The sequence below is a fragment of the Carassius carassius genome, chromosome 5, assembly GCF_963082965.1.
Source record: "Carassius carassius chromosome 5, fCarCar2.1, whole genome shotgun sequence".
Lineage (NCBI taxonomy): Eukaryota > Metazoa > Chordata > Actinopteri > Cypriniformes > Cyprinidae > Carassius > Carassius carassius.
Window position 1 is genome coordinate 23,855,885 of NC_081759.1, and position 15,847 is coordinate 23,871,731.

The window sequence follows — 15,847 nt, forward strand, 5'->3', positions numbered from 1 at the left end:
ATATGTATAGAAAGTACAGTATATGCATTCTGTTAATTTGGTTTTTAAAACAGTGTTTACATCCTACCTGGAATATCAATTGTCTGCCCGATCATTGTGTATGGAAGGTCTGCTGTACTATGTGTTATGCTTTCAATCTGTGCACTTGGAGGTGGGCTTCTAACCAAAGCGGCCTCAGAAACATCTTCAATGGAGGAAAATGGTGTAGTAATCTCCCTCTGGGTGGTAGGTACTAACGATGTCATCTGATCTTCATTTTGAATTGGAATCTCAGTATTAAGAGTTACAGCTTCCTCAATCTGACCAGTTGCCTCTTGTTTCCTTGAGGTAGTTTCCTTGCTAACAATCTTTATATCAGAATCAGGTGTCATAAGTAAAGCTGAGGTTGTTGCAGTAGACAGAATTACTGCCTGAACCTCATCAGATGATGGAATAATAACTGAATCCTCATCTGAGCTGCCCTTCCAGCTACTGGAAGTTACGGATCCATCAAATTGAGGTTCTATGGTGGTGCTGAATCCTGTGTCAACTCTTTTTTCCAAGAATCTCTCTTCACTTATAGCAGCGGAACTTGGATTATCTGTGACATCAGAAAGTCTTGTTGTGGTGTGATACATATTGGATGATATGGTGTTTACCTCCCCAGATGTGCTTCTCTCTGAACTACTTGTTCCACTGTTTGGTGAGCTGGTGACTGAAGCATCACTCTCAGTTCTTGAGACACGCTCAAAAGTAGTTTCACTCTCAATGTCTGGTTGCATGGTAGTCTCAAAGCTTATTTCAGTATCAAGCTGAGAGGTGGTCTCAGTATTCAAAACTTCTTCTTGCATTTTTCCATCAACACGTGTTGCACTGTCCTCAATGCCAGTTTCCATTTTTGATTCTGAGGGGGTTTCAAAGCTAGTCTCAACATCAGGCTGTGATGTAGTCTCAAAACTAGTCTCAACATCAGGCTGTGAGGTGGTCTCAAAAGTAGTCTTAACATCAGGCTGTGAAGTGGGGAAACTCTCTGCACCTTCAGGTTGGGTGATGTCATCAATGCTAGTCACTTCTTCTGAGCTAACGTCTAAGTCAGTCACACTGTCAAAGTTTGTTGTGTTTATTAAATCTGGTATGGAATATACTGTTATGTAAGGTTCGGTTTTTGTATCATAATCGATTATTTCATCTGTCTCTTTCGCAGAAGAAAGTGGAGCTCCTGTTTTGTCACCCATTCCTGGTATGGATGTAGATGAAGGAGATCCCACTAATGTTACTGTGTCTGTAGTCATATTAAACTTTAATGCAGATATAAGATTTGTGGGAATGGTTGTTGATGGAGATGTCACATCTTCTGTGTTGTCTGTGTCGGGCTTATGTGTCACTGTCATCTCAGACAAAGCTTTGTGATATGGTTCCCCATCATTTACTGTAATTGATTCAGGCAAAGAGGTTGTTGCAAAGTGAATCACAATATCACTCTTTGTAGATGATGATGACAAATCATATTTAGATACTAAAGGAGGGTCTGTTAAATGAGACAGTCCTGTACCCATTTCAAGTGTTTGATCACCTGAGCCATAATCTGTTGAAGAAAATAATGCACTTGTGGTTTCCTCTGAAATACCAGATCTAGTTGATACATCTGTGCTTGTTAAATCACTTCCCTGAATTACCTTATCAGTAGAGGGACTACTGAGTTTAATGTTATCAGCACTTGTCATGTACAATGTTTCCTCTGTGTCAGCTGTTAAGTCATTATCATCAGTTGCTGCAGTTTTTGTGTGTGCACTTGTAGTCGTTTTGGCAGGTTCAGTCATGCTAGCACTTGATGCAGTATGGAAAGATGCAGCACTCGTTACATCCAATACTGGAGAAACTGTCTGTTCAGAGATTGTGATATCACCTGTATGTTGTAAAGAAACACTTTCTCCAGAACTTGATGGGGCAGATGTTACATCATCTCCAGTATGTGTTGATACATATTCAGATGAGTGCTCTTCAGCTGAAAACATTTCTATGACTCTTTCTGTGGACCCTTGAGATGTCATGGGGGTTAAAGTGGATGTTTCCAGAATACAATCATCCGTAGACAACGTGTCTCCTGAGTGTCTCATTGTAAATTCTGTGGATTCTGTCTGACCATCTTGTGTGTGTTCAGGTACATAAGCATCAGTAGCCTCATGAGATTGTGTTGCTTGCATGCCCTCTTCTAAATATTTTGGACTGCTCAGCAGGTTGTCTGTAGTTGATTGGGTTTGTAGGGTTTGCAGAACTAGTAACCTGTCTGTTGTGGTTCCAAATGACACACGTAAATGAGGTAACTCAGTGCCATCCATTCCAGATCCTTCTGGCTCCTCTGTCATAAAGCTTGAGGGTTGTGCCGTCATGACAATTGGGGTTACTCCAGCTGCTTCTTCTGTAACAATTGTAGGGGCGAAGGGAGAAGACTGCTCTAAAACAGACAAAGTATCTGCATCAATAATTATGTCATCCTTAGTGAAATCTTCTCGTTTGATGCTATCATCTCTTATACTCCCTGTAACAGCTGAAAGTAGCTTATCTTCATCTTCCTCCTCCTCTGTGAATAGTAAGACTGGACTTGTTGGAGTGACTTGCTGATCACCACTGTCCTTAGACAAGACCAATGGAGTAGTGGTGGACACAGGATCTTGAGGTGTCATGAAAAAAGGCAATTTAGTGTGGCCTGTTATCATACCAGATGGTGTTCCAGGAGTTGTAGAGCTAGGTGCTGCTATATCTGAGACAAAAACACCAGAATGTTCCTGCTCTGTCTGTCCTGTCACTGAGACCAGAGTGAAACCTTCAGCATTTGTGCTTGAGAATGTGTGTTCCTGTGAAACAATTCTGACTGTACTGTACTGTCCACTGTTGACTGAGCTAAAGGGTGTCATGCTAATTGTTGTTTCTGTCATCTTTGAGCTTGATAGCAAAGGTGAAGATGTCCCAAGAGTTGATTCATCACCTGATCCATCATCTTCTGCTCCATCCCCCTCAGATGAGTCTTCCCCACTGCCATCCTCTGAAAGTGAAGTTGCAAGCATTACAGTTGACTGGGTAGAGGTCAGGAATGAGGAAGATGGGGATAAAGTTGACTGATGTATGAAAACTGTACTGCTAGTGACAGATGCAGCACTTGAGAAACCTGTTTTCTTTTCCGTCTCTTCAACTTCTGCCTCATCAGTTCTTACAGTTAGGTCCTCATATGCCTTAGTTGTTGGTGTTTTGTATATCTCAGCAGTAGGATCTCCAGGTGAGGTAAATTCCTTGTCATCCTCTGTGGTTGATAATTTGAACCCATTTAAGTCGGTTTCTGGAGTGTTTGGCTGTAACATACTCTTTTGTGTCTCAGAACCTGATAAAGCCTCATATTTTCTTGACATTATTACAGCAGATGTTGCAGCTTCAGTTATCTGTGGTTGTGTGATGGTAGTTGAAGTTGTTTTGTCCTCAGAGGGTATATCTTGTGGAGGAATTGACTCAAGAGTTGCTGTTGATATTTCACCACTAGAGCCATCATCTTCATCCACTTCACTTTCAGCTGTTATTTCACTACCTTCGGTAGATAACAATCTTACTGCTGTCCGGACAGTGCTAGACAGCAATGTGGGTTTAGTTGTGAAGGATGTGGAATGGGAGGAACTTACAAAACTCCCTGGCTCTGATGTGCGGTTAGGCTCACTGATTTCTGCCTCATCAGTATAATTGTCAGACATTTCCTCTGTTGGACTCACTCTGTCCTCTTCACCAGAACCTTCTAATTGAGTAGTTTCTTTGTCATCTTCTACAATACCAGAGCCTTCTCTGTTTACAAAGGCAGATGTGATAGGACTCGACTTTTGTGTTATAGTGATGTCTTTGTCTATTTCTGTGAAGCCAGTGCTAGTCATAAGAACTGTTGGAGAACCAGTTTGAGTTTTGATGGCTGCTGATGAAATGTGCATAACAGGGGACACCCCTGATCCTTCATAATATGTTGTGTCATCCTCTTCATCAGATGAAATTGTTGTGTGAATGCTATGGCTTTTGCTAGAAGATGTAAACATTGTTTTTGTCCTGAGAAGAGCTGAAGTTGCTTCGTAACTGGCAGTGACTGTCGTTGTTTGGATAACTGAAGGTGTGGTCTGGTCATCTTCTTTTGCCTCTAAAGTGAGACTAGGTTTACCTGATCCAATTGCAGTATGAGTAATAATTGATTCTGTGGTGTGTTCAGTTATAGTATGAGAAAGTCTAGTACTAACAGGCTCTGTTGTTGTGTAACCTGAGCTAACTTCTTCTGTTGTACGGTGGGTGCTAGGTTCTTCTTTAAATTCAGTCATTGAAGAGGCAAACTCTTTTTGAGGTGTCATGACCTCCTGACGTGTGACTGTTCTGATCATAGATGAGGGAGCCGTTGTGAACCTCTCTGGTGTCTGCTGACCAGAGCCTTCTACCTCTGTGTGTGTAAAAAATGAACTTGGTATTGGTTCTCCACTTACAGTTGTTGTAACATTTATTGTTGATGTAATGTTTTCTGATGGCTGCACTCCAGAAGCAAGAGCTGACTGTTCTGTTTGCATTTTCTCAGATGTTTTCATTTTTTGTGCTGTAGTACTGATGATTTCATCATTTGATTTGGTTGTAATATTACTTGACGAACTTGTTGTTGTGAACTCTTTAGTGAACATATGAGAGGGCTTAGCTGAACCTTCATATCCTGAAGATTGCAAAACTGAAGTAAAACTTGGCAGTGAAACAAAATCTTTGGATGTTGTCCCCTTTGCTGGCAATGTGCTTGTAAGAGCAGCATCTGTTGAACTAGACTTTGAGACTGCTTCTTTTGTGTTATATGGTGTTTTGGTGAGTTGTTCAATTGATTTGTTTGAAACATAAAAAGGGTAAAGGGTGGTGATCTCTTTGCTTAATATTTCAGATGTCTCATCTCCTGAACCTTCAGACTCTGTGAATTGTAAAATGATATCTTTGAGGTCTGAGGTCATTGTGACTGTGATTTCAGATAACATCTTGTCTACATGTCCAGTCTGAGCAGAGGAGAACAGAGTCTCTGAAACATTAATGATTGTGGATTCAGATGGTTTTGCTGACAGATGTTTGTCCTCTACCAGAATATCTGTGGTTGTTGCTATATGTGATGTAACTTCTTTACTTGTATCTGTATCTCCTGTTGAGTCCCCAGTGCTCACTGATGAAAATATATGTGTAGCACTAGTTACAGTAGAGTCAAGAGAGAAAATATGTTCTCTTGTATCTGTTTCAGTTGTCAGATCTCTTGTAGCTTTAGCATCTGTTGAGTTGAAAACTGAGATTGTTTCTGTTGTGTAAGATGATGTGGTAACTTCATGGTCTGACTGGGTTGGAGTATAAAGTAAAGAACTTGACATTGTGAATTCTTTCCTAAACATATCAGAGGTCGCATCTCCTGAAGCTTCAGAATCTGTAGATGGCAAACTTGAAGAAAAACTTGATGGTGAAACGACATCCTTGGCAGTTGTCTTTTCAGAGATCACTGTAATAGTGCTTTTAGATAATTTATCATCTAAATGTCCAGTCTGGGCAGAGGAGAACAGAGTCTCTGAAACATTAATGATGGTGGATTCAAATGGTTTTGCTGACAGATCTTTGTCCTCCATCATAGTAGCTGTGGTTGTTGCTATAGGTGGTGTAACATCTTCACTTGTAACTGTTTCTCCCTTTGAGTCCTCAGTGCTCAGTGATGAAAATGTATGTGCAGTACTAGTTACAGCAAGATCAAGAGAGGAAACAGGTTCTCTACTATGTTTCTCAGTTGCCTGATTTCTTGTAGCTTCAGCATCAGCTGAGCTCGACACTGAAATTTTTTCTGTCATGTCATATAAAGTTTTGATAAGTTCATGGTCTGATTTGGATGGAGTATAAAGTGAAGAGGTTGTCATTGTGAACTCTTTGCTAAACATATTAGAGGTCTCATCTCCTGAAGCTTCAGAAACTGTAGATGGCAAACTTGAAGAAAAACTTGATGATGGTAAATATTTTGCAGTTGTCTTCTCTAAGATTGTGAATTCAGATGGTTTTGCTGACATATGTTTGTCCTCCATCATAGTAGCTGTGGTTGTTGCTATAGGTGATATAACATCATTACTTGTAACTGTTTGTCCTGTTGATTCCCTGGTGCCTAATGATGTAAATGTATGTATGGTATTAGTTAGAGTAGAATAAAGAGAGGAAACAGGTTTTCTACTAGGCACATCAGGTGACTGACCTCTTGTAGCTTCGGGGTCTGTTGAGCTGGACACTGAGATTGTTTCTGTCATATCAGATGATGTTTCTGTAAGCTCATGGTCTGATTTGGTTTCAGTATAAAGTGAAGAACTTGTGGTTGTGAACTCTTTGCTTAACATATCAGATGTCTCATCTCCTGAAGCTTCAGACTCTGTAGATGGCAAACTTGATGAAAAACTTGTTGACAGTACATCTTTGGCAGTTGTCTTCTCCGAGATCACTGTTAAATTGTTTTCAGATAATTTCTCATCTAAATGTCCAGTCTGAGCAGAATAGAACAGAGTCTCTGAAAAATTAATGATTGTGGATTCAAATGGTTTTGCTGACAGATCTTTCTCCTCCATCATAGTAGCTGTAGTTGTTGCTGAATGAGATGTAACATCTTCACTTCTAACTGTTTCTCCCTTTGAGTCCCCAGTGCTCATGGATAAAAATCTACTTACAGCACTAGTTACAGCAGAGGCAAGAGAGGAAACAGTTTCTCTACTATGTGTATCAGTTGTCTGATCTCTTGTAGCTTCAACAGCAGTTGAGCTGGACACTGAGATACTTGATAACGGTATATCTTGATAACTTAATAACGGTATATCTTTGGCAGTTGTCTTCTCTGAGATTATAGTAACAGTGCTTTCAGATAATTTCTCATCTAAATGTTTAGTCTGAGCAGAAGAGAACAGTGTCTCTGAAACATTAATGATTGTGGATTCAGATGGTTTTGCTGACAGATCTTTCTCTTCCATTAAAGTAGCTGTGGTTGTTGCTGCATGTGATGTAACATCTTTACTTGTAAATGTTTCTCCTGTAGAATCTCCAGTAATCACTGATGAAAATGTATGCTCAGCACTAGTTACAGAAGAGGCAAGAGAGGAAACAGTTTCTCTACTATGTGTCTGAGTTGTCTGATCGCTTGTAGCTTCAGCATCTGTTGAGCTGGACACTGAGATTGTTTCTGTCATGTCAGATGTTTTGGTAAGTTCATGGTCTGATGTGGTTGGACTATGAAGTGAAGAATTTGTTGTTGTAAATGGATCAGATGTCTCATCTCCTGAAGCTTCAGACTCTGTAGATGGCAAACTTGAAGAAAACCCGGATGGTAATGGTACATCTTCTAATATCATTGTAACACTGCTTTCAGATAATTTGTCATCTAAATTTCCAGTCTGACCATAGGAGAACACAGTCTCTGAAACATTAATGGTGGTGGATTCAGATGGTCTTGCTGACAGATGTTTGTCCTCCAGTGTAGTAGTTGTGGTTGCTGCTGTATATAAAGTAACATCTTGAGTTGTGTCAGTCCGTGCTGTTGATTCCCCAGTGATCAATGACTCAAATGTATGTACTATGCTAGCTGAAGTAGAGCCAGTAGAAGAAATGGGTTTTCTACTATCTCCCTCAGTCGTCTGATCACTTTTGACATCAGCATCTGTTGAACTGGACCCTGAGATAGTTTCTGTGGTTTTGCGGAGTTCTATTTCTGATTTGGTTGTGCTGTACAATGAATAACTTGTTCTTGTAAATTCTTTGCTAAACATGTCAGATGTCTCGTCTCCTGAAGCTTCAGACTCTGTTGGTGGCATAACTGATGCAAAACTTGAAAGTGAAAGTCTATCTTTTACTGTTTTCATCTCTGAGGTCAATGTGGCACTGCTTTCAGATAATTTATCATCTAAATGGTCAGTCTGAGTGGAGAAGTACAGAGTCTTTGTAGCATCAATGGTCATGGCTGGGGTTGTTCCTATGTGAAATGCAATATCTTGGCTTGTGACTGTTCTTAATGTTGAGTGTTCAGTTTTTTCTGCTGTAGCCTCAGCATCTGTTAAGCTGGACACTGAAATTGTCTCTGTGGTTTTGGTGTCATCTAGATCTGATTTGGTTGCACTGTACAGTGAAGGACTTGTTGTGAACTTCTTGCTATATATGTCAGAGGTCTCATCTCCTGAAGCTTCAGGTTCAGAAGATGCCAAAACTAATGTAAAATGTGTCGGTGACAGCACATCTTCAGCAGCTGTCTTTTTTGTATTCATTGTGCTCGTTACAATGCTTTCAGATAATGTTTCATCTAAATGTCCGGTCTGAGCAGAGGAGAAAAGAGTATCTGTAACATTAATTATGGTGGACTCAGATTGTTTTGCTGACAGATCTTTGACCTCCATCAGAGTAGCTGTGGTTGTTTCTGTATGTGATCTATCTTGACTTGTGTCAGTTTGTCCTGTTGAGTCCACAGTGTTTAATGATGTAAATGTACTGACAGTACTAGTTACAGTGGAATCAAGAGAGGAAACATGTTCTCTACTATATGCCTCATTTGTCTGTTCTCCTGTAGCCTCGGCATCTGCTGAGCTGGACCCTGAGATTATTTCCGTGCTTTTAGTCGCAACTAGAGACCCAGTGCTCAATGATATAAATGTATGTCCTGTGCTAGTTTCAATAGAGTCAAGAGTGGAAACAGGTTGATTACTATGTCTTTCAGTTGTCTGATCTCTTGTGATCTCAGCATCTGTTGAGCCGGACACTAAGATTTTTTTTGTGGTTTTGCTCAGTTCTCGGTCTGATTTAGTTATTGTATACAATGCAGAACTTATTGTTGTGGTTCTAAACAAAGTCTCATCTCCTGAAGCCTCTGAAGGTGGTAAAACAGAAGAAAAATGTGATGGTGAAAGCTTATGTTTTGCTGTTGTCATTTCTAAATTATTTTTTGAAGGCCTCATTGATTCTGAAGTTGCCTCTTTCTGCATTTTAACAGTCACACTTGATGATGGTGTAAATGTAAATGTTATGTCCTTTTTTCTTGTTGCTGTTGTACTATGTACTTGAGTTGGTAATGTCAAATTAGATTCTTTAGTTGTCTGATTACTTAAGCCTGATTCATCTCTATCCAAACGGTCCATATGTGCAGCAGTAGGGACTAGGCCAGAATCAACTGTGTGTGTTGTCCTTTTGATTGAGTCATCTTTCTGAGTTGTCATTCCCATGACCTGTGTTGTAACAGCTGTATCTTTGACTTTGTCCTCTGTTAATGAGCCAGTACTATGCACTGAAAAAGATACAGTTCCTTCAGATACAAGTGTTTCATCTTCGCTAATTGCTATGGGAGATGATGGCGGAGTGGACTCTACAACTATTCCTCCTGGGCCAAAATTAATGTCTGGATGAAGGGTTGTGGAATGAAAGGGGGACACTACTGAGGATCCTGAAACCAGTGATTCATGTGGTGTTCTGCCAGCCTCCACTAATGAACTATCAAAATTAAATGTTACTTCTTCTTGTTCACTGAAGTTGCGTACTCCAAGAGAATCACTTCCAAACCTATCTCCTCTAACTTCTTCTGCCACATCTTTAGGCTGAAGTGTCATCTCAAACTTGCCATTTATGAAGCTGACTGTTGGGGTCATGGTATCTCCACTTGCTACAACATTCTCCCCATCAACAGGAAGAAGATAATCAAGTATCTCAGGGATGACTACCAACTGGGGAGTGTCAAAATGTGACTCTCCAAAAGGCATCAGATTTTGGTTAACTGTTGAAAAAAAAAAAAAAATGAAAAATTCATTGCCCCTATTGTCCAAAATTCAGAAATGAAGAATCATGTTTCTATCAGTTCATTAATATCAGCTGAATTTTTTTTCAAATTTACTTCAATTGAAGTTTACAATGAACTGAAATTCAACATAGGTAATTTATTATCTTTAATCGTTAACTTTTTTTCAAACATTGACATTTTCTTTCAGCCATGGCTGAACCAACATTCAGTTCTAGTTATACAGACATATGAATTTTCTTAGAATTTCAATTAATTTCAATTATACTTCATAACATTTAAACATTAATTGTAACTCAGTATCCTATTTAGAACTTAGCTTCAAATTCAGTTAAATTAAGGAACTGAATAAGAATTTCAAAGACATTCTCAGTTCATTTGTGACCCTGGACCACAAAACCAGTCTTAAGTCACTGGGGTATATTTTTAGCAATAGCCAAAAAAAAAAAACATTGCATGGGTCAAAATTATCGTTTTTATGCCAAAAATCATTAGAATATTAAGTAAAGATCATGTTCCATGAACACATTTTGTAAGTTTCCTACCATAAATATATCAAAATATTTTTTATTAGTAATATGCATTGCAAAGAACTTAATTTGGACGACTTTAAACATGATTTTCTCAATATTTCGATTTTTTTGCACCCTCAGATTCCAGATTTTCAAATGGTTGTATCCCAAATAATTCTCAATTTCAAGAAACTGATCCTTATGACTGGTTTTGTGGTCCAGGGTCACATTTCTCAACGGTGCACAACCCTGAATTACAGTGGAACAGTGACTAAATCAGACACTTTAATATTTCACAAAAAAAGTGACAAAATGACAAAAGTTCAAACATGCTATTTTTTTTTTAATGCATATGCACATTACTGGGCTCATTTAATTAAAAAGCCGAGACTGTATATTTTGTCTATATTAAAAGTCTTGTCAGTGGAGACAAAAAGAATTGGCAAATGTTACTACCTCAAAAGTAAACTACCTCAGTTTTATACTGAATTATTAAAACCAACAACAAAACTGGGCCTTTCACAGCATACATAAATACAGACTTCACAACAACTGATCCTCTCCACTAAATGTCCTTGTTGTGACTGTGTCATCAGAGACTGGAGAAAAGAAAGACATCTGGTTTCTTCATAATTGGCTGCCACATATTTAAAGCACTACATATCTATCAGATCTACCATTGCATATTAAAGCAACCTTTGTCATATTGAGTAAACATCCCACACAGCTACTAATATGTGTTTCAAGGTCAGATAAAGACCAATATTTCTGAACTTGTGCAGATTAGTAGCTGATGTTGGGAACACCTGCAGGGACAAAGGTTAATGTCTATAGACACCTGGTTAAGCCAACAGAAGAAAAAAAAAAAATCCTCTTCTCGTTCTCATTCATTTGCATATAGTCCAAATTTAAGACACAGGGGAATGGCCAAACCCAAAGTTCCCAGCATCATTTTATGCATCTGGTAAAAACAAGTTGGAGCGTGCTCAAATTGGAAAGCAGTGCAGAGGGCTGACGGCAGGCACAAATGTGCTTTTGTCCCTAAATCATTACCTCACCGGCCTTAGCCACCTGGATAATGTCTTGAACTCATTAGTTTAATCATTTAATCACAATGTTTTGACATGAAATACGTATTATTTCATTTTTACATCTTTCCTTTGGTCTTACACTTACTTCTTACAACCAACCAAGTAGGTCAATATAAAAATGCAACACTCGCATTCTCTACACTACCACTTTCTCGGTCTTTATATACAGAGGAGACTGCTGTAGAGATGACATCAGCCATGCTGTAGTGTCCAGACATCAGAGCATTAACAGACCACTGTGTTTGCACTGTTAATGTTTCCAAAGATTTATTTTGACAAGCCTGCCGTCACTGACAAAAATCACTGGGAGAACAGATTTGTTAGGGCATACCCTAATGAACAGCTATCTAAATTATATGGATACACATCTGTATTGAAACCATCTCTGCTAGATGCAGACAAAAAAAAAAAAATCAGACCTGCCAGTTTGGTGTAGTGTAGGTAATGATTACTGCCTGGAGCTTCAAAATTACTCAGTAGTGAACACAATGTGGACCTGTTTGAATCATCAAGAAAGCATCTTTCTTTCTAACAGAATTACAGTGTTAGAAAATCAGAGTTAAAAAGTACTGCTAAAGGCAATACAAAGAACACAAGGCTAAATCTCTGCTGTATGGTACTGTAGTAATTATTCATACAAAATTTGACAAGGCTTTCAATACCTCCTGTAAAATCAGCAAATAGGGCAGGCAGTTTTGGTTTCAGGACATGAAAGCATTTTCAGAAACAGTTAGAAGACAAAGGTTTTTGAAAGTGACAAGAAAGTGACATTCTCAGAGATTGACAGAAATTTGGATCTTGGGTACTACTAAATGCATTTCTAAGTACATGTTAAATGTATATAAACATTATTTTCAGGACCCTGGACAGCACTGTTGGGCTGTTCACACCTAGAATGATAATTATAACAATACCTACAACAACTAAGTTTTAATAAGCATTCTAATTATGTGGGAAGTCCACACAACACAAAGTAACAACATCTTTCGAATATACTTTCGTAATTTTTTTTCCTACTGATGGATGACTAAAAGATGGACAACCAATCTACCTGACTTCAAAGAGCTTGAGCATGTAAAGTGGCAGCCAACATAACTGCAGTATAATAAACAGGATGCTATTGTCCAGTGACGCGTACACTAATAAAGTTATTGTCATCTTTAAAGATGTTATTCTTGGTATGAACAGACCTTTAGCAGTTTTGTGGCATTTAATAACAATTACTGTATAGTGGTAGAATGACCATTATTTTTTCTGTGTCAAGAAAAAATAAATATATAAAAATACACCATAATAATTTATGAACAATGAATCATGATTTATCGTTTATCATGAAATCTATGAATAAAAGGTTAGCCAAGCATAAAGCAAGTTTTATGTTAATCTTTCAATAATATATATATATATATATATATATATATATATATATATATATATATATATATATATATACTGTATAAACATAAACAATTCAAATAACCATTATATATTGAATCTGTTACTGATAACAAATGAAAACCACTGAGGGTGAGAACATACACTATTCCTTTCATGTCACATGTTCATATTTACATAAGATATGATGTAGCCCTGCTGTGCACATCTTTCCAGTATCAGTGATCCAAGAGACAGAAAAGCAATTTCAAACCACCTTGTTTAGAAAGCATGTGAAAACCTCAGAGGAAGAAAACCAGAGAAATCATACCTGATGAGTGATCAGAATCAGTGGTGGTGTGCGTGGCCTCTGTTAATGTCTCCCTGGGGACCTCTGAAGGGCCTGAAGTAGCTTCTTCATGTAATGTTTCATGGTCAGTAAGTGACGGTGTCATCATCAATGCTCCTGCTGCAACTGTGGCTGAACTAGGTGAAGTCAAGCCTGGTGACTTCGTAACACGGTCAGTCAGTTGAGCAGTTTTGCTTTCTGAATAGCTGACGAATGTCTGAGATGCATTTTGTGTTGATTTGGAGGTTCCTGAAGATTCTTCAGTTATTAAGCTTTGCATAAAAAAACTGTTTGTAACTGCAGAATCAGCGATGGTAACTCCACTAGAGGTCTCTGAATGTTCAGGTTCTGGGCTGGTGGATCTCTGTGTAGACAGAGGTGGGGGGTCCGCCATAACAACACCAACACTAGCCTCATCTTCATACTCAGAGAATACAGTAGACTTAGCACTCTCAAGAAAAGTAGCCTCTGTTGCCAATGTAAAAGATGACTTTGTGGAAGTGTGTAATTCATCCTCGCCTTTACCAGCACTGGTCTCACTAGCTGTGTGAGTCAGAATCTGTGCTGGAAATTTTGGTATTGACTCGCTAAGTGAGAACGATTCAGTTTTGTTTCCAGATACATCTGTGTTAACTAATGTCAGTACAGTGGCCTCTGATTCTAAAATGTTGTCTGTTGTAACCCCAACCACAATAGATTCCTCTGTTTTCTCGACTGCAAACATCGGTTTTGTGCTCAGAGAATCTGAGAGTAAAATGTCAGGTAGAACAGTCTTCACTTCAATGATGCTCATGTCCTCTGTCTCCTCCATTGCTTCCACTGAGGCTGTGGGAACTGCAGTACTAAGTTCTCCACGGATCACATCTCCACGAATGTTTGCTTCATCACCAGCCTTCTCAGTGCCAAAATCACTAATATCAAAATCTGTAAGTTTTGTTGTTGGAACGCTTTCGTCAGATTCCGCAAAAGGTGTGATGACAGATTCTAGTCTGTCAGGGACTTGGCTTGTCTTTGGTGGTGCCATGCTTGTAGAAAACATAGAAGGGGCATCTGTTGGAGAAAGGACTTCATCAGAGGTGGCCTGTGACCCATGAGAGGGACTTGCCTCAGGAGAGAGAGTCTGGCCTGTGGTGGTCTCTGTGCTGAAGAATGCAGTGGTGGGCTCCATTGTGGTACCACTCTGAATTGTGACATCCACCCAAGAGGACTGGTTGAATAAAAGCTTAGAACCTAGAGTAAAAAAATTATTAATTAATAGAAATCACAGTATTACTGAGTATTTTGTATTATAGAAAACAGAGTGCATTTAATCCATACTGAAATATAGCACAAAATTAATAAGTAATCAGATTGCCACTTCTTGTTTACAGAAACATAAAAAGCACTATTACTATAAGCAAAATTATAAAAGTCACTATTACTTTAGTTAAAAAAAAGCTAAATAAAATTATATATATATTTATATCTTTATTTAAGAATAATAGGAGTATTTAAATATTATGACATTTTCTGTTTGTCTCATGGTTGTCTTGGTTTGAGATCCAGAATTAAATTTACAAATCTGAACAAATACTTTTTGAGGCCACTGTATCTAAAAAAAGAAATAAAAAATACTGTGATCTCTAAATAAATCTCTGTTATGGGATCTTTCAATTTTCACACAAGCTTCCAACTGTCAGTCCATCTCTTGGGACATGCTTGATTGTATGATTATTATAATTATATTGGTTCAACAACCTAACAATTGTTTTGCAAATTTAATTTCATTCATACATGCAGCTTACATGACCTAATAGCTTTTAGTTACCCTTTCTTCACCCAAAAAAAAAAAAAACAGTCATCTTCAAATATAACAGGCCAACTGCCAAGGCTCCAGCTGTTCTCCATTATCTACAGGCTCTCTCTATTTAGTCTGATGTCAGCCATGAGGTACTTTTTCCATAAAGAAAAATGTCCGTCATCCATGTGATCTTTTTAACGGACTTCTCTGTGTTTTTGGTGGATATTATGCCTAAATATGACCGGGTCCTTATTGTTGGTGATTGTAATATTCATGTATGCTGCCCTGAGAATCCATTAGCGAGAGACTTTCTAAATATCATTGACTCTTTTAATCTTGTCCAATCTGTAACTGGGCCGACACACGAACGTGGTCACACACTTGATCTTGTTTTATCCTATGGTTTGCCTGTTTTTAATCTGGAGATCTGTGATGCTTTTTTCTCTGATCACATGCCGGTACTGTTTGAAGCTACTGTTTGCTGTCAAACAGTTAAATCTCGTGCTGCCGCTCGCACTTGCCGAGTTATTGACCCCTCCACTGCTGCTTACTTCTTGACTGCTTTCAGTCAAAACTGCATCATGCCTGAAAGTGTGTATAATGATACTGAGGCTTTGAACTCTTGGTTTCTAGACACCTGTCAAACTGCCATTGACATAGCAGCGCCATTAAAAATCAGACGGACAAAAACTAAGTCAGAGCCCTGGCTGAATGAATCCATCCGTGCTTCCAGACAGCAGTGTCGAAGAGCTGAGAGAAAGTAGAAAAAGGACAAATTACAAGTCTCTTTTCAAATATTGAGGGATCGCTGGCGCCATTACCAATTCACTGTGAGAGAGGCTAAAAGAAAATATTTTTCTGATATTGTCCTGTTGAACTCCTGCAAGCCTCGTGTTTTGTTTAAGGTTATTAATTCTGCTCTGAATGCACCTCCAACTGCTGCAA

At 38.6% G+C, this 15,847-nt stretch overlaps 1 protein-coding gene across 1 annotated transcript in view; it reads right to left on the bottom strand.

The window, feature by feature from the left end:
* Positions 1-15,847, bottom strand: part of vcana (versican a) — a 35,588-nt gene that overhangs the window by 7,858 nt on the left and 11,883 nt on the right. The window contains exons 7-8 of the mRNA XM_059549270.1: positions 13,105-14,352; positions 68-9,775 (exon numbers count right to left, since the gene is read on the bottom strand). Of these exons, the coding sequence (XP_059405253.1) occupies positions 68-9,775; positions 13,105-14,352 (10,956 nt within the window). The remainder of the gene's footprint in view (positions 1-67; positions 9,776-13,104; positions 14,353-15,847) is intronic.